Source organism: Chroicocephalus ridibundus, chromosome 2 (genome assembly GCF_963924245.1).
Source record: "Chroicocephalus ridibundus chromosome 2, bChrRid1.1, whole genome shotgun sequence".
Classification (NCBI taxonomy): Eukaryota; Metazoa; Chordata; class Aves; order Charadriiformes; family Laridae; genus Chroicocephalus; species Chroicocephalus ridibundus.
This window is the reverse complement of record NC_086285.1, coordinates 33,991,653-34,017,660: the sequence shown is the minus strand read 5'-3', so window position 1 is coordinate 34,017,660 and position 26,008 is coordinate 33,991,653. Positions and strand designations below refer to the sequence as shown.

Sequence of the window (26,008 nt, the reverse complement as noted above, 5' to 3'; positions counted from 1 at the left end):
CTATTTGTTAGAGCTCTAATTTACCTGTCTCTTCCTGTCCCTCACTGGCAAACATCTATTTCACCCAAGCTGCTCTGGAATGGAAAGATTTGGGAATATTCAGGAAGCAGAAAGCTCTAAATAATTTCAATGAGTTAGTTTTTCAGGGATAAATACCTAGCAGAAACAAAGATGTCAAAGAAACAAAAATAAAAGCATATACATAGTAGACACAGCATGTTGGTTTATACACAAAACATTTGCCCTCTCGTTTCTCTGAAACAACAAGTTTAATGTCTATGACATCAATTAAAAATAAAAAATACCCCAAACCCACCAACCCACCAATCCAAACTTGGAAACATACTTTGAATTTCAGTGGTCTTTTTTAAAGAAGCTATTGCATTCATATTGGGGATTTGGTGCACAATATCTTCTGGGAGAGGCTCCAGCTGCAAGAATAGAATAGAATAATATAAATTTTCAATAAGCCACAGGGAAGTAAAACAAACTGAAACAATCTAATCCTCAGGAAAAGCTCAGCCCAAGAACTGGTTAACATTTTGCTGGTATCAGTTCTAAAAGTATAGCCGTGATTTTGTTTTCTGTTTTCCAGCCATGTAATTGAATTCCAAGGGGCTTTTCTATTGGCTGCAAGACTAATCTATGGAGTCTCTGAAGCAGGTGCATGTCTGTGTATTATTCATTAAAAAAATGCTAGTTATTTGTGTAATTTTTGTAGGTTCCTCACAAACCAAATTCCACTGTGTCTGTATACGCAGCTGGGCACTCCAAACAAAACCTTGCTGAAGCCACACTGGAACCGAAGTGTGCACTCTATTATCTTTATTTTTCTAGTGTTATTACATCTAACCATCTTACACATTTTCAGATTTATAGGGGAAAACCATAAAACACAGCTGCTTTTACTAGCTTTGCATTAATTTCAAATAAAGTAGTAGACAAAAAATGGTTATGCAGATCAGCAGTAAGAGTTCTCTAAGTTTTTTATGGTCAGCTGCATTTTAATTAAAGAGTTTTAATTGTATATTCTTTGAGTAGGACTGCATCATAATAAATGAGCAGAAGGAAGCGTTCAGTTACTGCACAGTTATTTTTGCCCTGGAATGGATAGATATACCAAGCAAACTGTATTTTGAAATTCATCCACGTGTGCTTTTTTCGTCCACCTTCCATACATTTTCTCCTAGAAAAAGGGTAAAACTTTTTTTGGGCTAAAAGTCTCTTCTTGTACTGTAATAATTAAAGTCTCCTTGAACTCTGCTTAGAGAGCTGCCAGTTTTTCTGTTTCCCCCCATAGACTGCACTGGATGGCTGGGGGTGGAGGCGTGCTTCCTGCGGAGCCAGGAGTAGCCACCGTGTCAAGGTAGACAAGGAAGAGCGGTATCAATACCAATCTCTCTTCTCTAAAGCTAAGAAAGTTCGACCATCATTGACAGGAGACATCTGCACTGCAGACAAAACTCCTTTCTTAAGCATGCCTGGGTCTACTTTAAACTAGGTCAAGTGGAGCCCACCCAAGGAGCTTCCTCTGTGTAGTTAATAGTTCAGTAGCCATCATATACTGTCCTCCGGGTTGCTACCGCCGCATTGCTACCCACCAACTAGATAAAATCAGCTTTGATCCAAGTATACAAAGTGGGAACTAACTGTAGTGTAGATACTCCCTTAGTGCTGCTATTTTAAGCAAGCTCAGCTACAAATCCCAGAACTTTTGGGATCCTACCAATACGATCAGCGGTAAATGCCTGTCAGTGATAAAGCCATTGCAAATATCACCAGTCTTTTGGAGCCTTGGTAAACAAAATGAATAGGGCTGTTCATGTCATTATTTCCTTAGAATCCCATATGGGATTGCAGTTGGAAGATTTCCTTGTGGCTAGAAACAATAGCACTATGTTTTGTTTTCAAATAGCATAAATCACTCCATTCTGCTCAGTGAGCAAGTGTGCAAGGAAGTGCTGGTAGGACCTGACTGGGTCCCAGCTCTATCTGGTTACCAAGGAGGCCAAACTGCAAAGGAGGATTGTTGCTATCTGAGATGTATCGTGGCTTAGAATGAAGAGATCAATTACAGTAAAAATAATATTTACAGGTAAAATTGCAATACTTAAACCACATTGCCTTCACGATCTTCATAGGCTTCTCTATTTGGTAACTCTTGCAGGTACCTGGGGGAAAACTGCCTATTTATGAAAATGCCCACCAACAGATGAAGCTTTACAATAATCGATACAATAATCTTAATCTGTACCTTGGGTCATGTAGATAAATAGCACTTGCTTTTATCAGTTATTATTTTCTGTTTAAAGCAATCTTTCATTTGGCCAGGAAGAGGACAAAATCCTGAAGTTCTGTTTGGCCATACTGGGTGCTGGAGCACAAAAGGGGAAGGAAAGAGTAGCTTAAGGTTCTGTTCGGACAATTTCCTAATTCCTAAAGCTTTGATGACCAATTAATTCCCCTGAAGTAGGACAATATAGCTGCAGGCTGCAACAGTAGGAACAATCGTACAAGGTATGGAATTGCCAGATTACAAGAAGTGATAGCTGTGTCTTGCTTTGCCCTTTGAGTACCTTGAGATTCTTTCTGCAGACCTCTTGTACTAATTATTAAGCGGGGAGTAACTGGTGTAGAGACAGCTAGAGGAGATTTCCTATTAAAAGCTGAATATCTTGCTGCCTTTTCCAGAGCAAGATTTCTGCAGGAGCCAAAAAATTGTCTTGTTTTTTTCCTAATATATCAATGGCACCTCTTTATTTATCAGTGTAGAAATAAAGTGTTTAATGAGTAGGCTACGTTTGAATATTATACATATCAGATGAATATTTAGAAATGTCAGATGTGTGTTTAGAAATCAGGGTAAGATGATGAATTATTAAAGAAAAGAAGAAAAAGTGTCAAACATCCAAAAATTATCCCCATCATTACTCCATCTGTTAGCTCTGCTAACAGATCTGTAAGTGATGTGAGTATAATAGTCATGTTTGATCATTTCCTTAAGTTTTTCCACAAAACTTTCATGTTGCAGCCCAAGCTTAGCTTCTGCTTTGGAGCTATTCTGCCTCCTCGCCCTTAGGGATAGCCAGGCAGAACTTGGATCCTCTTCCATATCGGGGAAACCTTATCAGGCTCCAGAAGTAAGTTCATTACATCATATACCCTGTCCAGCCCAAATGCAGTACTGTTACAGGAGCACTGTAGAAATAAAGCCAGTGGTTTATGGCAGCTATTTCTATACACTTTGAAATGAGACTGTCTGCATTCAAAAGAATGGTTTCTGTTGGCAGCTATCCACTGGTTGGATACAACTGTATAGACATAGGGGTGTCCCTGGAAAATATCAGCAGTTAGACCCAACAGTGAACAAAAGAAATTACTCTACACCTGGCATACATGGCACCATCACCTTCCCTCCTACACTTACTGGCATTCAGATCATGAAGCCTATTAAATCTGGAGGCTAACAGAAAGGAAGCCGAAAAGAGCACTGGAAATAGACTGTCAGGAAAGAAACCTTTCAGAGAAGAACAGCTCAAGTCAGTGCAGAAATAACCAAACCACTGGAGAGACAGTTTGGACCAGACATAAAGGGTCACATTTTCAAAGCTTTTATACAGCTGAATTGGGCTTTTGTGCCCAAAGTAGCAGATGAAAGTAGAAACTGTGTCCACTAATCATTTTCAAAGTAGGAAAAACAATGTAAATGGGCAAAAATCACTTGGGCTGCCAAAGTCTGCCAGAGGCATATCAACAAATGTTTGAAGAAGGAATTAACGATGGAAATTTCAAGTGCCCAGAAGGTGATCTAAAATGATCCTTGGGAACAAGGACAGAATCTGAAACTACAGCAGTCTGTACTGTGCTGGAAAATTTAGAAATTCTAGAAGTATCTGCATTGTCTTTAAGCACTGTCACGTCTTTAAGTGCCAAGATTAGCTTCAGAGAAGGTTGTTGCAGAGTGTAGTTAGAGATAACGGAAAAGTGAGGCAATTGCAAGCATAAGGTAAGGAGTATGGAGAGTCCTGACAGAAGCAGAGGAAGGTGAGAAGGCAGGCAGGCTCCTCAGGGATGCCTGGGTTGCAGGAGAAGTGCTACAACCTCCCTTTCCCAGGTAAACTGTACAAGAAGCACATCAGCATCTGGGGTTTGTTGCTCTCAGGGTTGCCTATGATTAAAGAGGGCTAAGTTCAAAGATCTCACAGGTCCTCTCTGTTCTTATATTAGCAATCTTCTCAAAGTTTCTACACTTTCTGTTTATACACAAGCACTTTAGGCAGGTATTTTTGTGATCCACGTTACGACACATCACATAAACAATTTCAGTAGGGAATATGTTCAAAGTCACAAAGGGTCATTAAGACTTACCAGTCCCTGAAACACAAAGGATGCCTTGGAAATATGTAGTTTTGGAATCAAAATATTCTCTGTTTCCTTGGCCAAACAATTTCCTGACTAGCACTGCCCACACTGGGGACTTTGATGTCGCTGTGCTGACCTGTGGCACGCACATTGCTCCACTTTCCTACCCCATCTAATTCTCTATTTCTGGGCCAATTTCAGGACTCCGGGTTTATTCAAGCAGCAGTTGACAGGTGTCTTAGACTCAGTGTTAATTATTTTCTAGTATTAGACTCAGATTAACAATGAGGATGTGAGATTGTGACCAAGTTTACCATGCAATTTAAAATTGATCTCAGGCCGTATTCACTTCCATGAATATTTCCATTTTGGAGAGAGAAATGCTTACCTGTTCTGGCAAATAACCCCTTTTTAATGCAGTCCAGGCCCTCTTGGCAGAACTCGCTGCCTAGCTGGCAAGCAGCCCCAGATTCACACTGAATTCCACAAAGGATAAAATGCCAACTTTTCATCATCAGCAGGAAAGCTGCAGAGTATGAGCTTTCCACTTAAATTACCGTCCCCTCCTAAATGCCAGCTCAACAGATTGCAAGAAAGAAGCACATACTTCACACTCTGCAAGAAAATTGCCCAGTATAAGTCTTCAAGCATGTTTGGGAGCCAACCAATCACAATGTTTTGTCAAATTCTGCTTCAGACTGAAATTCAAGCCAGAAGAATATTTACTAGAAGATGTTAAATTTAGTCACTTAAAAATGTTTTTGCACTCAGGGCCAAATTCAGCCTTGGCCGCCACAGTCAATGAGAGCAGACACGCATCTTCTGTGTGCCTTTGTTGCAGGGTCCCGCTGGGCAGAGCACACTGTGGACTGCACTTCTCTGCTTCCTCTATGCAAAGAGGAGCATGACCCCATCTGTGACTAATTATCACTTGTTATACATCACGGCAAACTGTTGTACCATGTAGAGCTGAGAGACACCGCCCAAACCTGTAGGCATATCAGAGGGACCGTGGTATTAGACTGACTTCTATGTCCCATGGCAATATCCCACCTGCTTGCTTAAAAGGGGATGGGATGAAGGAAGAACTAAATCCATAGTTTTTAACTCAAAGAGGTGCTTGAAGAAATCCTTCCTTATTCTCTCTGGCTGCAGAAGAATCCACAGCTGAATGTAGTTATGTTGGAAATAAGCTGCAGGATTTAGGATACTGAACTCAAGGAAAGCTTATTGCTGAGGACTTTTTACATCCAAGTAGTGCCTCTTCAAAAGTAATGTGGAGCAAAGAAAGCAGAACCTATCCTTGCGTGCGTAGAGCAGCCTTACTCATCACCACCTGGCACCAAAAGACACAGCAGAGTTCTTTATAGCACTGAAGCTAAGATGGACAAAATAGCGTGGAATTTCTATTCTCCATGACAAAGACTTCAGAGAAAAATCTCAATATTAAACCCAATTTTCAGACACTTCTTGGAATAACATACAAATCTTAACATGTAATTGTTTTCGTAGTTGAAGCAAGATATATATCTATATATGCTTTAAAAATAAGTATTTGAAACTATACAACCAATCTGTGAAAAACTGTAGAATCATTTAAAGAGTATCACCATCAATGAGAAAATTGAATTTTAAGCAGAAGACTATATAATCATCTCATAAATGCTTAGGTTTAAAAGTAATGCCTGTTTTCTAATTATCTGAATCCATAATTTCCTTCGTTTTGACAGATGCTCTTTTAATGGACAAGTTGAGAAGATTCAGGGATATTTTAAAGCAACTGATGCTCATCCTGCCTTTTTACCTTCCAGAAGGATTTCCATGTTTTCATTTTGGATTTCAAGGAATCCAGCTGCTTAATCTGTTCTCACCTCTTAGGAAGATTTCCTTCCAAGGAGATAACCTACAGTGCTCCTAATTAGCTCTGCAAATGGTCAAATGGATTTTTCACAAAATGACACGGAAATGTTCTGCTTGTACACAGAAGCATGGACAAGAAAACCCAAGATCTTAATTACTTTTTAAAAAATAATTTTATATGTAACCTTTCTAATTAATAATTTTATCCTTATAAAAAGTATCCTTATCTTTATCTCTTTAATTTCCTTTTTATTTTTCTCATCATTTAAGGAGGGATTCACACAACCAAACCAGACTGAGACATTTCAGATACTATAGGTTGTCTTGCCTGACAGTTGCCACTCAGAAAGGGTATGGGTCTCCTCTAAAGTCTGTTTACTAATCTTGAGCCGATGTCCTGAATACCCTAAATTATATAAGAAGGCACTAGGCACATCTGTTTAGGGAACTGGGTCTTAGAAAGAAACATTTAACAATAGAAATACCTCCAATCAGAGAAAACCAACAATTATAATCCCATTTGTTTTTCTGCCAAAATTTGAAATTATTGTTCAAAAGTACTTCTGCAGAGAAGTTCAGAAGTATTGACCATACATAGATGGGGCTGATAGCTCATTTAAATTCTGAGCTCTTCCAAGAAAAAGAGACCTTTTTAATAGTTTTTTTGGTTAGTCTTCAAAATCAACAACTGTATGCACGAATTTCCTGTGCCATGCTCAAATTATTTAAAAAAGATTAACTTGATAGTGTATTCTTTTCCTAGTGTCTCCACTTGCATTTGTTAAGAGAAGAGTAAAAAGTTATCTTGTTAAACAGATCACTGTGCTATAGGCCACGTATAACTAAGAGCAAAATATATCTATTTTGGATGTCAGTCTGTTTTTCTTCTTGGTGTTCAGAGACAAATTAAGAAAAGAACGCATTTTTCACTTGTAAGTTTGATGTTACCTCTACATGTCAGACCAGCTCTCCATGAAAGTTGGAAGTTGCGGCTAGTTTTACAATTACTCTTTTTTTAAAATGTTATTCTGCTGGTAATAGAACATACGAAGCAGGGAATTTCTGTATTGACAACTCCTGGCCAAAAACAACAAAAGAAAAGAAAAAGTTTTCAAAAAGCCCTGCAAAATGTTTATGAATTCTAATCCTCAGCACATGAATAAATACATCTGACAAACTGCAGAGTACCTTACAAAGGCCTTTCCCAACCTTTCTAATTTGAGTTCAATTACATGTGTAGCGTTTAGAAAATGAAGTTCATCTTGCCAATGTTTTTAAACTAGGGTTGCACTACATACTATTATTTGTAAAAGTGAAAGGCAGATAATAGGTTATAATTATCCTATTAATCACCTGTAAAGAATTGCATTCAAGGAAGTATGCATCCTCAAATTACAATAATTGGTTGTTTGAAGAACAATTTTTTTCTGTGCCTGGCAGGAACACGCTTTGAATTTGCTGTGCAGGTTCACGAATATTATGCTGAAATCAAGCAATGTATATGCTATGGGTCATGTGGTGTTGACTGCCATAAATCTATAGATGTCAACAGACGTGCAGATTTCTAACTGCTAACTAGGCATCAGACTTCCTCATTAGTATCTGCTCCTTGGCAACACCTTTGGTTATTCTTTTAAGCAAAAATCAGTTTCCTATGGAAGTGTGGGTAACAACATCCTCTCTGGAGTGTTTTTCTCTTCTTAGCGGCACAGCATATTTTCTCTTTGAAATTCTGTTGCGCCAGACCATTTAATGCATGTCCCTGAAGACAAAGCTGTGAGTAAGAGCACATGAGACTAACTCTTATTGCACGAGATGTTTCAAGTTATTAAAGATTGTGTTCTTTTACAAGTTAATTAAAACTGGCTGTGTGGTTACATTTGTATTAATTCTCAGTTATTAAATTCTTGCCTCTCCTGAAATTTGCTTTGCTGTATTTTGCAAACAGATAGACTCATAATTTACTTAATTTCCCAGTCTCTAGTTGTTCTAAAATAAAATAGAAGAAAGTCTCTACTCCGGTACACTTATGCCATTTCTTTTTCTCACAATTGGTATTTTTTCCTCACATAATGGCTAGTCAGTGACTGCAGAAATAGTAGTTTGGTGTGATATAGTGTTAAAACAAAACAAGGCAGTTTTCATAAATGGGTAGCACCACCAAATGGTCATAACTGGATAGAAGGACCCAGGCACCTACACAGAGGAAGACACATCATATCATCAGCTTTGTACCATTTGCATGAGTCCCACAAGAGTGCAAATTTCAGAGAATGGGTTTAGAAGGGCTATGAAAAGCCACTGGTGCCATAAGATACTACCACAGGGAAGGTGATGACAGGGGATATCAATGAGAGTGCCCTGGAATGGCAGCTGATCAGGAAGGCAACACTGTATGTACTAAGATTGTCAAATGCCTGAAGTTAGGTTTTGTAAGCCACATTTCAGCACCCAAATAAAAGGACCAACATTGAGCTGAGCATCTATTTTGATAGTGCATGTCACCACACTGGAAAACTCTCCTTACGGGACTTGTCAAAGGTGATTGTAGATTAAACCCAATGAAAGCTTTTCTTACTTTTTTTGGTGGACACGTCTACTTTACATTTTTGAGAATATTTTTGAAAAAACTATCACTTTATCCATTGCATGTATAATGTAAAAAACAATAAGCATAAAAATATTTTTCTCGATGGGTGATAAAGATAAAAAGCAGTGGTTAAAAGGAACATTTAGAAAATCCTTCCTTGCAATATCCATCAGAAGACGCATTATTTCACATATATTCACATAGGTATGAAGTCTTGAAGTGGAAGGGAACTGGCAGACTGGCTTGCAATTTGGCTCTAATACATTTGATTGGAAAGATTATATAGCTGTTATGTTGATTATATAGCACTTCTCCTGGGGAAAAGAAAGTAACACGTTGCACTTCATAACAAGATCTTGCAAAATTCACAATTTATGGTAAAGGCTTTTGTCCTTTCATAAATGATTTTGGCTGTACCTTCAGCAAGCTTATTTTCCTTCTCACCATATTTGTAGGAGAAAAGATATTTTCTAGTGGACAGCAAAACCAATTTTTGCTAACTTGAACGCTTATCTTGTGTTTGCGTACACAAGTAAGACGTACTCATATTTACTTAGTCTGATAGTCCACTCTCAAAAGTTTTTACGTAATATATACAGTGTTTACATAATATATACAGTATTCAATAAATCCTGGGCACTCATTTAAATTACATACAGATCAACCCAAATTATCATTTATAACTTAAAAAATTATTTTGAAGTCTTGGACACATTTTATCAACATTCTTCAATTTCAAAAGCCTCTGAAATATGTTCTTTTACATGTCAGTTGAAGGATTAAAATACTGCAAAAAAGGGTCTTTGCAATATCCAGTTCCTAAGATTACCAGATACCTTGCAAAAGCTATTTTTTGTCAATGATAGTTGGCCAGAAGGTCTGATCCTGATAGATGATATGCAGACCAATGACTACCAATGATGTAAAGTCTGGTATTCAGCACAACATCACCAAAAGCAATTTTGAGGTATTAAATCTGACTCAGAACTGGGAATAATTTAGGCAAATACTAAAGGATTTATATAATCACCTAATTTAGACATATTTATCCAAACCAGCTCATCTGAGGTCTGCTCATTTCTAAGATGTGTTCAAATTGCCTGTGTTATACCAAATGAAAAACGGACTGATGCTATTGTTACTAAAAGAAAATCAAAGATAGGAGTTTCAGCAAACTTGGATTATTCTCTCCACCTACTGTGATTTATGTTTTACCTCATTTCCTAAAAGGGCGTTTATACAGGCTTCAGATGCATCACAGATGGCAGTAAGGTCATGTCCTCCCTCCAGTGCCAGCACAACACGGCCATCCGCTAGCTTCAGCAATTGCTTGGTTAGGTGACCGAAACCTGGTATTCAAATACAGTAGTGCAAATAATTAAAGTAGAACAGATATTACTGGCATATTTCACATCTGCTGCATGAGAATGTAGAAAGCTCACGGATATTGCACAGGGAGCTCGGGATATATTTAGTCCAGTATCCTGTTTCTGACTATGGCCCACACCAGATGCTTTGGAGTTAGGTACATGGAATTTTGTACGAGGCAGATGTGAGATAATGTCCCTCATGCTGATCCCTAGTAGCTGGAGATTAGTTGAAACATGAAGTTGTTTCTCTTCTTGCCCTCATTAACCATTATCGCCCCAGATTCAGTTCCTACTTGCACATCGGTGTGACATTTACCCATGTTACTTAGAGATATCTGACATATCATATTTAGAGATATCCGACATATATAGCGACAAGTACTATTTGCAGTTAAACTATGAAACTAAAATTAAAAGTGATTTTATTTTTCAAATTAAATTTGTGTTTACAAATTGCTTCTTCCATTGTATTTGGGGTTTGAGTATACTATACAACCACAGAGTGAAAAATAGCGTAAACGTAAGTTACCTCTTAGCTCTATTTTGAAGTGGTTTTGGAGGCAGCATTAACAACTGGATCACTTATTTTGATTCAAGAGTTTGGTATAAGTTAAAACCATCCAGAACTTCATAGATATTTCTACCAGCATCACTCACTCCTGACCAACCATGTTCTAAGTAATTCTACACCACAGCCAAAAATGATAGTGCTTCATTTTATGGTGATCTATAACTACATAAACATTACCAAAAAGTTTTCATCTATTATTCAAGTCAAATTAATTTATTTCGTTTTTAGCAACAAGAAAAACTGCATGAAAAAAATGTTAATTTGGAGAGAAGATTTTAGAGAGAATTTTTGTGGTAGTTTCAAATAACAGGACGGTTATTATTTTTGATTAATCTCCTTTAAGCGGGTAATGATAATTAAAGCTTTGAAACTATTGAGTCAAATACCTTTCACATCATGTTCTTAACTTTTCTACTGGGTCTGTTCTAGTTGCTCTACTGATCATCACTATTCATTCCAGTGCATTTCATAGCCTTAAATAAAGCATTTAGAAGGTACCTGCTAAAGCTTGGGGCTCTATAAAGACAGTAAAATCAACACCTTTTTATTATGTTCCAGTGAAGAAGGTCAGCAAAAATTAAAAACTATAAAAATTACAAGCATATTTTCTAGAGTACTTTTCCAAGATGGAGACCTAAGGCTTGATCTGGCAAAACAGCAATCAGGCCATTCGTTCTGTTTACGTCTTAGGACCTTGTTAAGCACTTGCCCATTTTTGTTGAGGGACTTTAATAATACCAGACTTGGTTTAGTTGTTCAGACCAAAAAAAAAAGGAAAAAAGAAAAAGAAAAAAGATCTATTTGCCACTTAATCTGTAGATGATCACAGAACTCTTGAGGTGAAATATTGTTTCCTTAAGCCACTCCGGAATCTTCTGTGCCGTCTAAGAACTGCAGGTTTGATTCTAGCAAAGTGGTTCAAATTACATACAGGGTTGAAAAACAAATAAAATCTTAAACTCTCATTTAAGTTCAACCTTTCTTCATGAAAAAAAAAAAAAAACAACCCACCACCCAATCCTCTCTACAAAAGACCAAATTTAGACAGGATAATAAAAGTGAAGGAAGGAGTGGAATGAGGATAACCTTTGATCTTTAGCCAATTTCTACTTTCTTTTACCTACAGGATTTATTTCTGTCTGCGTGTTACACATGTGATCTTTGGATTCATAAGAGAGTGCCAGCAGCGTAAAGTGAGTCGTACATACAGCATTTAAAGGAAATGAAGAAGAATGAACGGGCGCAGACTCCTCACATCCACAAAATCTACAACTTACCCTTCGGGTCTGTGAGAAATCCAACAGCACTTTTAAGACACCATTATCCTTCATGTTATACAGCTTCTGTGAAGAAGGGAAAGCTCTACCATGTTTCCCCTGCACATTTTGAAAATTTTGTATGACCGCAAATGTTGCTACAGCCACGTCGTAATTTTCTGAGGTATGTGTGGCAATAAATGTAAAGACTCTCTCAATGCCTTTTTCTTCTTTTAGGCAACCATACGTAACATAACCCATAGACATTGTTACAATGTTAGTTTGTCTGCTTGGTTTCCTAATGATTTTCCTGGTATCAATGTTATAATAACCATCCCTGGCTGAGTCAGGATCCGTGCAATGAGCCATACAGAAAACATTTTTCCCAACAGAGATCACGGCAACAAGATTAAGTGTTGCCAAACCAAATCTATATGATGGGGGCTTTTCTTCAGCATAACTACCCTGAGAAAGTAGAGGTGACTTGCTAGAAAGGGAGGAAATAACTTTAGCCAACAGTACCAACATCACCGGTGACCAAATGAGTTATGGAAATTCTTAACAAAGAAACTTGGATCCTGTGCCACTGCAGCAACCTAAGAAAGCTATTAGCTTCCTCAAGGAAATCCCCTGGAGTGCAGAAGTAACAAAATGGAAAGAAAGGAATCCCAGTCAAGTAATGGTTTTAAGATGGACTGCAGTTCATGCCAAATAATTAAGAAAAACAAGAAGAAAATAGTAACAAGCACCACGAAAAGAATCAGTCATCTTCCCTGCTATAAGGAGATCAAGCACATATTGGACACCCCACTGACCAACTCTAAGGTGAGAAAGGAGTCAGATGAGAATTTTGAATCCTGGATCTTCCAACTCACATGAATTTCTAGAAATCATCAGCAATTCTTGGCCCTTCCATTGTGCCTGCTGACAAAGGTGCCAGCTGTGATACTGGCTTTAAAAGATGGGTTTTGGTTTGGATTTGGCATACTCTAAAACTTCATACTTTTGCAGTGGTGCATAACAGTTATAGATTAGTGGCATTTTATAAAAACAGAAAAAGTTCAGTTATAAAGTGGAACATCATGTTGAAACATCAGCACTTGATTTTTGGTCCAGCTTTAAATGGGCATTGCTTCTTTGAGGCTGCAGGTGCCTTCAGGCCATTTAGAGTCTGAATGCCTGAGTGCCTGACAGGCATCTATTAATCAGGACTTGAAAGGGCCCTGGCAGTATCCATAATTATTTGTGTCATAAACATGAGTAAAAATGTCACAAATTAATAACAATAAAAAGAAATAGTACTTAAAAATCCAATAATTTCAGCCAATAAGTGAGAAAAGTTTACACATACAGGGGTATTTCTCAAATCTCATAAACGTGCTCAAAAGTGTCAAAATTTTTAAAATTCGGCTCATGCAGTGTGCCAGGAAATCGAGACCATGGTTCTGTGCCAACTATTCTTTTCATAATTTCTGTAATCTAAATGTTAAAAGTACCTGTTTCCTTCACAGATCCAATATTTAGACATTCAGGGTAGAATTTGCAAAAGCACTTAATACTCGTTTGCTATCATCTTAGTAGAGACAATGATAAACCTTCACTTTACATAAGAAACAACATCAAAACACTACTAAGTAGTTTGGAAAATCCTACTCACCAATTGGTTTACATTTTCATAACAAAAAACCTGTGGGCACACAATTGTGCATCTGAGCAAGAAAAACCAGATTAAAATGGAAACCATTATAAACCATGTTATTTATTGGAGAAATATGCAGTATATGAGCTGTTATCTGCTGGACTTTGAAGTAAAAATATGAACTTCTGAAACAAAACCAGAACAGTTTTAATTATACCCTTTCCCCTCCTCCAATGCTATTAGTGGAGGAGACGAAATATTCAGCCTTATGTAAGAAAATATTCTATTGTGGGAAGGCAGAAAGAGAGAAAATTAATACTGTATTATACTAATGAGCAAGCTGCCAGGCTGTTATTAAAGGACACAGTGTGCTGATCACTTCACTTACCATCTAAGCAAGTAATTCAGGTCTTAGTGGACTGGTCTCCCAGTATAACACTAAGGAGCCCTGGTTTTGCTTGTTTTTTTTTTTTCTTTGTAACAGATGAGCTCCCCATGTGCTCCTTCTACTTCTGCCAAACAAGGAATGACATAGGTGAAGCTTCTGCCTCATTTGACCAAAGCTGCTGGAGCAACTTTTTGGAGCAACACTACCTGGACTTACTGAAAACCAATAAAATGTTAAACCTTATAAAAAGAGAACCCAGATTTATTTCAGTTTTCTATTTTTATTTTTGAGGTATCCTTAGTCTGACAACTTGAAATAGAAAGTGGTGGACAGAGAGCAGGTGAAACACATCTTAATCAGGCCAGTTCCTCTCCAATGGACTCAGCACACAACTGTGTTGTGTGTTACAGCTAGACGAAGTAAAGCTAACAAGTCAGAGTTTGTATGTACAGCCTCCCATTTTGAGAAAGAAACGTTTGAGAATGAAGACAACTTGTGAATATTATTCTTTCCACATCCTTTCCTCAGAAGACAAGGAAAGGAACCATATGGACAGGGTACACTCCCCACCAGCACCGCAGCACTCCTTGTTTGCATAAACAGTCATGTAGGCAACTCAATTTGCTCGCCAGCAAATGTGCAAACGCCCAGTTAGCGGGGACTAATCCTGCCTCAGCAGAAGACAGACCCTTTGCCTCTCCCCCAATGTACATAAGGAGAGCAGATGTCTCCTGCGCAGTCATTTTCTGTGTGGCAGCAGGCTGAGGAGAGCAGAGCTGTGGCGCTGGCCCTTGCTCAGGGGAGGTGGCTGGTGGAGGAACAAGGACACGTCGACAACCGAAAGGTTGGTGAAGCTTTGGAGTTATGGAGAAAGTCTCAGCTTTTTCAGCCTCAGCAGCGGGGCCTCAACAGCTCTTCCGTCTTCAACATCTTAAAAGCTACAACCCGACCCTAAATTGCAGGCAGAGTTCTGGTGAGCTCCTCTGGCTACTCAGAGCAGCCTGGAGAGGAATACACGCAAAACACAAAAACTCCACAGTCTCTGTCCTGGACCTCCAAGCATGTATTTAACTATTATTTACCATTTAATCATGTCATTACTCTCTAATTTACTTGAGAATGTGTTTTTCTCTCATTAAAACTGTTGCGATGATCATTGCCAAAAGTCTACCCACCAGTGTTCTGTGCTCCTTCCCTGTGGTTCCTTCGTGACTATTTGATTAATTTTCATTGATATTCTTCCAACAATAGCATCTAAAATTAACTGGGTCAGTTTTTACATAACTTCCTGAGTCATCAGGGTATGTGTCCTAAATAAATATGTCCATACAGGAATCAAATGATAATTTACCCTTCCAGCACTGGCAGGGGATAGAACATTTTGCAAAGCTTGTGTTCTACGATAAGAAAACACATTTTCTTCTCAGGTCTTAATTGAGGACCTTTTATTCAATCAAAACTTCATTTGGATTAAGTCAGAGGTTTGACTCAGTTAGCAGGATGTGTCCCTGAGTGAGGGGGAAAGGGATATTTTAATGCCAAATACATTCTTATGAAAAACATTTTCCAAATGGCTGAAATTATGAACGTTAGTATTGAGGTACCTAAATTTAAATGGTAGAGATGTGGCCTCCAGGCATTAGCTGCTGATTTCTTGCTTCTAATACTGGAGAAGGAAGCTCAGTACCACTTCAAATTACATGTCTTGAGCAGGCATTTAATTTAGATTAAATTAGACAGTAATTGTACGTTAAATAAATACCAATCGTTTTAGGAACACACTTTTTATGGATTAACAATTTATGTAATAGATGTTTTTATTGCATGCCTGTTAGTTCTACAGTAATATGTTTTTCATAATTAACTGCTCTTTAGCTGCTACACCAAACATAACTTCCTAAATCTCTATTAAATACATACTCAAGGATACATAGAATACCTCTTCTAAAGCTGAAGAATGCAAACCTGTCTCACCACAGCAAAAGCCCACCTCCACAATGCTCAGTAGGATGGTTTGAGCATCTTCAGCCCTTTTGAGGTATGCATGTACCCAAGCGGGTCATATAGTCCATTGTGTTTGCTTAGTCCTCTGGGAAGGAGGAACTTGTGCACCTCCATCACACAACGGCAGCACTGGCCACCTGACAAAATGTTGATCAGAGAAAACACATGGAGGAAGAAGACTCCCCCAAACCCTTCTCCCAGTTCATTCATACTAAAAAAGGGGAAGGGATTTCTTTTGTACCCTGTGCTATTAAGCAATAGGGATTCTGCATCGTCCAGGAAAGGTCACAGCAATGTACAAAATAATGATGATGGTTTTAGAGCTGTTACAATGCTGTCATGTGGATTCAGAAGGAAAATATTCAACCACAGATTTCAGCTGCCAGAGCCAAAGCAGGAACTTTTGGACATTCCCAAGACTGTCTGGATGTTTTTTAGACCTGTTCTTGCTACCTATTTGCTTTTGCCTTCCTTTCTTCTCATTTTCTTCACGTTCTCTTCATCTCTACCCCATCCCACACCTGGCCCAAGTACTAATTTCTCCAGTGTCCTGCCATCCTCCCCCCCCTTTTTTTTTTAATTTTGATTCCCATTTAGTAAATCTTCTATTAAGTAAAGCTGCCCAGGAAGCAAGATTATCTGTCCCTCAGAGTTCTTCAATGCTTTTTTCAGGAACATTTAGCTGTTCTGCATCAGAAAGCATAAACCAAGAGAGGAAATATGGAACTGCAAACAGCAAGGTGGCCCTTCAGAAACTTGGGTTCTGATCTCTCTGAAAAAGGCTGTTGCTTCATCTGGGTGTGGAGATTCTACATGGGACTTGGGGTTTCTCTTTTTCTTTTTTTCTTTTTTTCTTTTTCCCTGGAGATTAAAAATCCCTCTAAAGGGATTCTATGGGGATAGCCTAATCAGACTGATAATTATCTCCTGAAAATCTGTCCCACATATTGTGAACTCTGACAAGCTGATAGTGTAAGTAGTAGTACTGTTATCATGATAACTTCTTCCAAATCTGATCAAGTTGTCTGATTTAAACTGATATACAATACTTGCATCTGATGTTACAAATTACAGATGATTATATCTCCAAATCTGAGTCCAGACTCAGTAACGGGTTGGCTAGAAAACAAGATATCTGATAAAAAAAATAATTCAAAGTATGAGGAATTTGTTTCTAATCCACACTGGAATGAAAATCAGATATTACTATTGACTATCCAAATAAATCAGTAAGCTTGATAAAGTTTGGAGAAGTTTATTATAATGCTACTGCCTATAAAATCAACTTGACACATTTTTAAAATATGTGGGGCAAAGTTTCTGCTGTTATAAATGAGTATAGCTGAAATGTGGGCACTGAGTTATGACTGAAAACAATCTGATGGGAAGATCTAGCCTTATTTCTTTTTTTAACTGATGAAAAGCCAAGTCAGTTAATTTTGAATTGACCCAAGAGACTAACACGAAGGATCTGATTTAAAGCCAATCACTCAGAAGCTGAGAACTGACTGCCATTTTCTGAAGATGGTCTACAAAATTCTGCCAAGAAAAGCAGCATGGACTAAACGATCTTTCCAACATATACAGTTTCTCAGTCTACAAATTAAGGCTCTCACTTTATTTGCAGTCATTCATTGACCCCGCCACATCAACATAGCGCATTAAATTAAGGGCTAGTTCCTTAGCCAGTGTTAATCAGCATATACCATTATCTAAAGACCTGGCCTCCAGATGTGGATCATTCATCATTGCAAGACTAGGGACATAGATACAACAAGCATATCAGGGATGGGTTCTTGTAGGTGGATAGACTTGAGGTAAATATCTATTTCCTGAGCAATTTGGCATCAAGTCTCCTGGTGAACTCAATATTACTATCAGAGGTCTAGTGCTCCTCAGGATTTGGATAACTTTGTTTAATAAACATCATTTTATAATATCAGAAGGGAATAAGGCAGTGCATTTCTAAGGGATTACTGTACATCTCGAGTAGTTACTCACTTTCCCTCTGGCCTTGTGCCCGTTAACCCCACCTGACATATGCTATAATCACCCAGAAATGCACTGCCTGTCACCACTTATTGAAAAGGTAATGTGTAAAACTCACTAAAGGAAATGGTATTGAAACTAGGTTTGAGGTCTGACTCCTTACAGTCTTCTGATTAATTGCAATTTCCAAGCAAAATACTTTGAGCAACTTTCTATTATGCTGTTCTATTACAAAAATGTGTAAGAATTAAGGATGTGATTTCAACCCATACAACAGCCCCTTTGTCCCTTTTCATACTCTTAAAGGACAGACAGATGCCTTGAAATGGAGGGTAAAACCCCACAGAGAAAAAGAAACTGTAGCTACCATTTGAATTACATAGTTGGTTCTATCCAACTTTCTTCTTGAATGGAGAAGTCATGTCAGAACTTTGTCACTCATGTTATTACACAGCAGAATTTGCAAGAGCCTTAACCTGCTCGGAGCACAAGAAAAGGTGGCGGGGAATTGCATAGGCCTCAGGTGAAGGCAGGACTGACGCCACTTTGTTCTGATGCACAGGAGGTGGAAAGATGTAGAAGATAGTTTTATTGGCTGTTCCCCAGAATGAAATATATGACTCGTCCTCATCACGGATAAGTAAAATTTTTAAAGAATGAGAGTAAAGATTTTCCTTTTTTTTTTTCATTTTGTAGACACTAGGGTGAGGTTTGTCTGCTGGGTGAACGAGAGGGCTTCGTGTATGATACAACTTGTGATCTGGATCAAGTTAATTGGAATGGGAGTGGTCTTTTTGTTTCCCCAGAAATTCTCCCCCCGAGGAAACACATACGAGTATAAAATCTTTTCTTAGAATATTGAATATCTCATTCCTGTCTTTCCAGTCTTCTGACATACAGTTCTCAGAAAGAGTCCTTCTGTGAACTTCTGCAGCCAAGCAGTGACCCACTAATTACCGCTTGAGAACAAGTGCTCCAGAAACTCTCATGGAACTCTTCACCCAGTGGTTTTCTACCTTTTCTTAGAGAAATTTAAAACAATGAAATAAGCATGCAGGTGCATCATAAAAAGACCTGGGTGAAAAATGCCTTCAGTTGTCTGAGCAGTTATGGAGTACTACTTTCTGGATTTTCTCAGAGTGAGGAGCAGAGTCACTCAGGAATGACTTGATTCTGCAAGATCCATGGGTAAGCAAATGACCAATATCCCTCCTGTTACCATAGCAGGACAGCAGCATTACGGGAAGTTGGCAGGCCTAAAATAATTGGTCTTCATTGAACAATAGAAACATCAAGACAAACAATGATATTTCTGTGCTACACTCAGACCTAAATCCAGCTAACTAGTGTCAAGGTAATTTGAGGACTCCAGATGTTGTTGCAGCTGCATTACCACAGTCATCTTAGTCATTCTCCTTAAAAGTGGGAAGTTCAGAACAGGGCAAAAATCATTCATTCAGTGTTAAAATACAGTTTTTGAGCAACATCAGTAATTTTTTTCTTCAAGGGAAAACACTACATGGGCTTTTTTAAATGGAGACACTGAAAATCTACTAACAGAATAGCTACTGTTTCTCCCTCCAGAGTTTTAACAACTAGAAGTAAAACAACCTGCTGTCAGAGCTCAAAGCTCCCTAGTGACTCCAGAAACTTAGCAAACAACGTATACCAAACTGCAACATGAGGATTGCATTTATTCTTCCTTCTGACAAAGTTGAAGAGCCACAGCAGCTGAAAGCCTGGGCAAAAATTATCCAAACTTCATAGCAAAGTCACTTAGAAACCCTTGATAACAAAGGTGTTTGACTGTCTCACTACAGATAAATAAAGAAGCTCAACAAAAGAAAAATATCAAATTCAGAACCGCTCCACTTATCAGAGTATACAGCGGTCACTCCAGTAGAGAAAGATGCACTTTTTAGTCATTCTCAGTTTTAGCCAAAGTGCTCATTTAATTTCATAAAAGAAATGGTCACGGACAAAAATTCTAGCATCTTTTCACTTTTTTACCTAAATATTACAGCTCGATGCTATGTTAGAGGGTAATAATTAATTAATTAATATTAATTACACACGAGAGAGAAAGACGAAAGAAAACACAAAATTAGACATAATAGATTTGGGGAAAGGATAAAAATGTATGTTGGGTTAATAAAACATATTGTTATTGAATAACAAATAAATACATCTGTGTCTAAAAGAGAATAAAGGCATATAAGTGAAATTACAGGGTGACTAAGTGGATGAGCAAGAACAAAATGAATATGAAACTAAATATTTTCAAGGACTTAGATTTTGTTATAACCACCAGGAATGACAAGAAAGAGAACAGAGAAAGCTTATGATCTTATTTCAGCAAAGGGATGCAGACCATTTCTGAATCCTTCTCCAGGGATATACTTTTGTATCCTTCATATACAGAGAAAGGTGAGGCAGTCCCACAGCTGTATTGACATGAACGTGATTCAGGTTTTTCCTGCAGTGAACTCTGGATTCCTCAGTGACTGGTTACTAATTCATACAAGGTCTAAACAGAGGTAGTTGGTACTGAATTGAAAATACAGTGTGTTTCAGGTGACAGGTTTGTATGTGTAGGCAAAAATGTCAGTGATAACACTCAAAGTAAATAAGGTATGTAAATAAGCTGGTACTTCTCCCTGGGAGCAATCACATCACTTGCCATTTATTCAGATGTACTACCATACTGTCACAGAGACAAAATCTGAAGTAATCCCATGGCTGTAATGTATTTACACCTCTGTAACTGTGAGCAAAATTTGGCCAAGTAAGTGCAAACCTTTCTCTTCTTTTAACAACAGTAAAATAAGTTTAGAAATTGGGAATGAAATCCACATTAAAGTTCAAATGCATATTTGGAGATCCACATTTTATCAACAAGAACAGAGATTTTACAGTGAATGCCCAACAGTTTCCTGAACTCATCTGGACTCAAGGAGCCAACAGCAGTTGCTCTTTCTAACCTTTTAGCTACTTATATGTCTTACCAGACCATGTCTTATTCTAATGGGTTATCATAAATAAATTCAAATTACCTTTCCGTATATACGAATCCTTAGTGGCAGTGGAAAAGGTGGCTTCTATCTCCCTCCTATGTGCTGTGTAACACCATCTCAAGATGATGAGCCCTGGCATACACCTAGCTCAACCTGGAACAGCTCGAAGATAGTCTGGAAGTCTTTTTAACAAAGACCACAAACAAAAAGCTTTCATTTTCTTTCCCTCATACCCATTGTGAACCCAAACAGTAAATCTATGTATTTATTATAACACTTGCAAGGACTGAGTACTCAGATCTGAGTAGAAAACATGTCTGAGGGCAAATGCTTGCAGGTAAGTAAAGAAAAAAGTCATTTCCAAACTACAGACAATTTTTGGTGGTGGTAGCTATTAATAAAACACATTTCTTTAGTGCTAAAATCTATACAAATCAGAGTAAGACCTGGATGTTGCCTATTCAAGAGGTGTGAAATCCAACATGTGCAGCTGGCAAGGCTCATACAAGTGTGAGTGAGCGGGTGTGTGGTTGCAGGCAGAGGGGGTTGTAAAAAAACGGGGAGCTTTTTCATCCTATCCTGTTTCAGTTGCCCAAGAAACAGGTAGGAATATTCCTTGTGACCCCTTCAGACTAGGATGGTTTTACTTCTTCTTGTACCTGCTGTATTGTGTCTTCCTGACTCCTCAATATGTCTGGAAATGCTCAAGATAAATTTGTTTCAACATGACTATTATCTGTTCTATGGGACTACTATATCGTGCATCCAATTTAATATTTGGATCAGAGCTCTGAATTTCTGGCTGTGGCTTTTCATGGCCAGTTGCAATGCATAGGTGACCTGCTGATTGATATTGCAAATTGGACAAATAGAGAAATAAAAACATTTTTATTTAATCTGAAATTAAGATTCAAGAAACAAGAAATCTGGGACCATTATTGTATCAACAACTTTTTTAAAAAGAGCTCATGGTGTTTAAGCTTATTTTTCATTATAGAAAAGAGGATAACAGAAAAAACTGATGTATAGAAGAAAGGTAGAGGAACATTTATTTCCTCTATTTTTCAGATTTAGGCAGAAACTTTGAAGTTAACGTTTGTTGCTGGTTTATAGTTAAACTCTGAACCTGGCCTTCTCTATACCTAGAAAAACAAAAGTCCAGAATAGTAGATGTTCATTCAATTAACTCTATCTTAAAGCATATGCAAAAGGGGTCCATTGTGCAAGCAATCATAAATCTCACTTGGCCTAACTTCAGAGCAATTGACCTTGCAACCCAAATAATGTTCCTTTGTGCACAGTTTTTACATGCAATTTCTAGATTTACTGTTTCAAAGAAAGAGTGTGTAAACAATTTCAGCTGAGCCTAAAGTGAGCAACTCATTCATCCTACAGCTGGATGAAATTTTGTGCCAAACTGGAAAGCTTGCTCTGGAAAGAGCCTCTACTGATGCTACTTTCAGTGGATCCAGATTCAATTTTTTTATTTATTTATTTTCACATGCTGATGATATCTTAATTAGGAATTAAATGAGGAGAAGAGAAACGACAAGTTTTAGCAGTTCATTGGACAGCAAAGACTGTAATAAGAAAAGGTAATGACACTTTGCCAGCCCAAGAGTATTCTCTTGTCGGTCATCAAAGGACTGCTACAAATAAAAAATTCTGAGGACTTCTCCAAGAAAAAGGCAGAAGAGAAAACATAGGCAACATAAATGTAACTTCTGCTTGCTCCGGCTCTAACTATCCAGCATCTTAAAGTCTTGCTATTTCTTTTTAATATAAACAAAATTTCAGGCCACGTTTTAAAACGTTCAATATGCAAAGCACACATATAATTTCCATTTGTGCATTCTAGGTGACATCTGTATGGAAACAGTGACAAACCCTTTCCTTGATTAGACATTGTAAAGCCTTTATTAGAAAATTTAACAAAAATGAAAATGTGTTATCTATATCAGTAGTGCACGTTAAAAATCTCAAAGTAACTGGCTCCAAGAGGAATCTTGGCAAACTCTGAAGTCCATATGTGGGAGAGGCAACTTTAGCACTTAGTAAATATCCAAAAATCTGCAATTAACCCTGAGAGAGTCTTCAAACCTCTCTTAGGCTGACAGGCTGTTTTGCTGGAGAGTTCTGGTACTCTTCAGTCATCCTCTGGAGATTCACTGGCCATCTAAAGGATCTGAGCTTTCAATTCAGACACCAAGGTTGGGTGGTTAAAGTCAGGGTAGCCCAGAATACCTCAAACTCACTAGGAGGTTATCCCTGTCCTTGTGTTACATGTAAGCATCGCCAATCTTTTATACACTATTAGGACTGATTGGAGTATTAATTACAAAGAAATAATTCAAATAGTGTAGCCCTGCTTCATATTCATAATACTGTTTGTAAACATACGTTAGTATTTGCCAATTGTTATGTTCATAAAGTTGTTTCTGAAGATGTCTGTTAACATTTGCCAAATGTTTTGTTCAGCTTAGATTCTCCCCACACAATGCTTACCTTGACTTCCTAACCCTAATTATGCATTTCTTATTAGTGCTCATAAAATGTCATCTTATAGTATCTGCTCTCTTAATGTGTAATTGAAACTTTATATACAACAGAATAGGGATTAATTAAGATAAAAAGATAACTAGTAAATAACCAGTTCTCTTGATCACACTAACATTCAGGAATCTTTGCAAAGAAATGTCACTCCTCAGACTTCAGCAAGAACACAAATTAGATCCTGTGACTATTTCTCAATAGGAAATGAAAAAGGAACACAAGCAGGGATGGGATAAATGAGTTTTAAAAGTCAAAGAACTGTTTACTAAAAAGAACAGTGTTTGCATTCCTATTTGCCTGGGCCACTTGCCCCTTTTGCAACCTGATAAAACAAATGAGTCAATACAAATCAAGACGACTTAGTAGCAGAAGAGCAAATGGCCATTGTAAAAGTAAATACCAGAGGAAAAGGGACTCCACAAAGGCCCCAGTTCCGCAAATTTTTGCAAGCAGATTTAACTGCTGTACTCTGATCAGACACCTTTAGTCTCAGACATGCCATTTCACTTAAGGAGAGAAAACAGCAAGATCAGGTCCAAAGACAGTAAAATAAAATGGAATAATAACTTGACCTGTTACAAAGTTCATATTTTGAAAATAAAATAGTGGAAAACTTTCATGATTTTTCATGAGAATCTGTCCGTCCTTCAACCATCTTTATGTGATAAACCAGGAATGTTATTCTTTCCTTCCTAGACATACTGCCTTGTTTTCATTGATTTACCCTGACTGTCAAGGAGCCTTCCAGAAACAGTGGATAAGCTGAGAATTTATGCAGTTCATATTCCCTATCAGGCAAATCACTGCAAAGTTTCATTTTCCCCCTTGCATGTCTGACAAAACTGCAAGACAGCCAAATACAGGTGTTCCGATATATTCAGACACCAGTCTTTTTTCTTTCTCTCTTTTTAATATAATATTTTGTCATTTACTCTGGTGAAAACATTATGGTTGGTAAAGTAAGATCAAGCAATAATTCTAATTTTTTAAAGCCTTTAAAGCAGTTTTTTTGAGAAATATGGGAGTTTAGACAGCACATTTATTTAGTTTTAATTTTTGTGCTGTCATACATCAGCACTGAAGTCCTGATTTAGAACACATGCAGCTTGCCTTTGAAGTTCTGGCTGTTTTTTAACAATGGCAAAAAAAGATATAAAGGAATTAAACAGCACCAAAAAAATCATAAAAAAGGGCTTTTGTGCTCTTGATTTATATATTGTTTTTTATGTTTGTTTAAAAAAAAAGCTTTATTCTTAATAATCTTTCATGGGAAGCTTTGCTCTGACATACCTTTCTTCATCTAAGCCTTTTCTTTTGCATTGACCTTTCTTTTCTCCTTCCTATCCCTCCAAGTCTCTGGACAGTGCTTTCTAATATCGTTCTTGTTCAGCAGCAAAAGGAGTTTATTGGAATTCTTCTGAAAATTGAAAGAGTAGAAAATGTGCAATGATATGCTAAACTGATAATTTTGGATCAACACAACAAATATGCCAGCTAAACAGGACCTCCACATGAAATGGCCTTTTTCTGCTAGTGCTTCTGGCATTGCACGTGTGCAGTGGTATACATGGTCCTTTTGGTCAAGTTACACAACACTGGCATTTTCCAAGGAAGTGCATGAAAGCTGATAGTTGCCGTTGTTCATTTTTGTCCAATGTGTTGTAATAAATAAAAGCCAATGTCTTATTTATTTGTTCTGTGGCCAGCTTTTTCCTGTTATTCTCTCTGCCTTTCAGCTCAAGGACTAAATTGTTGAAGCAACAATAAAAACACCACAACTGGCTTTATAGTTTCTCTCCTTCTTAGGGTCTTCCATTCCCTGGAAAATTTTAGTGTGTACTAGCGTCATCTAAAGGTACCAACACCTTGTGCTACCAAGATCAGTTTTAATTGCAGTCTGCCTTCAAAATACATTGAAAATAAATTCTAGACAGACCACGGCCTGAAAGTGTCCAGATGTTTGAAGCAGAACACTAAAAAAAAAAACGTAATTCTTAATTGTCAGCCCAAATATGTATGTGTACAGTACCAGTGTGTATGTGTAGAAGGATATGTGCGGGGCATTTGTGATAGCTGAGGGGGCTGGAGAAGCAGGGGCTGACAAGGGAGCTGGACTTTGTCTGAGACATTGCAGGAAGGTTAACAGCTGTGTATCGGGAGTTTACAGGGCACCTTCTCACTCACTGTATCTCTTCCTTACCTTCACCATCTCCTATCCATATGCTTCATCTCTGCACCCCTTCTAAAATACTGCTTACTCTTATCAGTGAAATAATGACAGCTGCATCTGAGGAGAAAGTTGTTTTTGGATTCCATTTCATTCACGGGTTAGTGCAAAATAACAGAATCAATAGAATCTCCTGTCACCTGGATTTATGCGAAAATATTTTTTCCCAGTGAAGCGTACTGGTA

General features: G+C 37.8%; 1 protein-coding gene across 14 annotated transcripts in view; it reads right to left on the bottom strand.

Moving 5' to 3' along the window:
* HDAC9 (histone deacetylase 9) overlaps positions 1 to 26,008 on the bottom strand; it is a 487,213-nt gene that overhangs the window by 20,911 nt on the left and 440,294 nt on the right. For 13 of the 14 annotated variants that reach the window (XR_010069838.1, XM_063324965.1, XM_063324968.1 and 10 more), the window contains 2 exons: positions 10,028 to 10,161; positions 347 to 431 (listed from right to left, as the gene is read on the bottom strand). The exons of the other annotated variant lie outside the window; for it this stretch is intronic. Coding sequence is in view for 12 of the 13 variants with exons in the window: in XM_063324965.1 (XP_063181035.1) it covers positions 347 to 431; positions 10,028 to 10,161 (219 nt within the window). In the remaining variant the exon portion in view is untranslated. The remainder of the gene's footprint in view (positions 1 to 346; positions 432 to 10,027; positions 10,162 to 26,008) is intronic. 14 annotated transcript variants of the gene reach the window in all.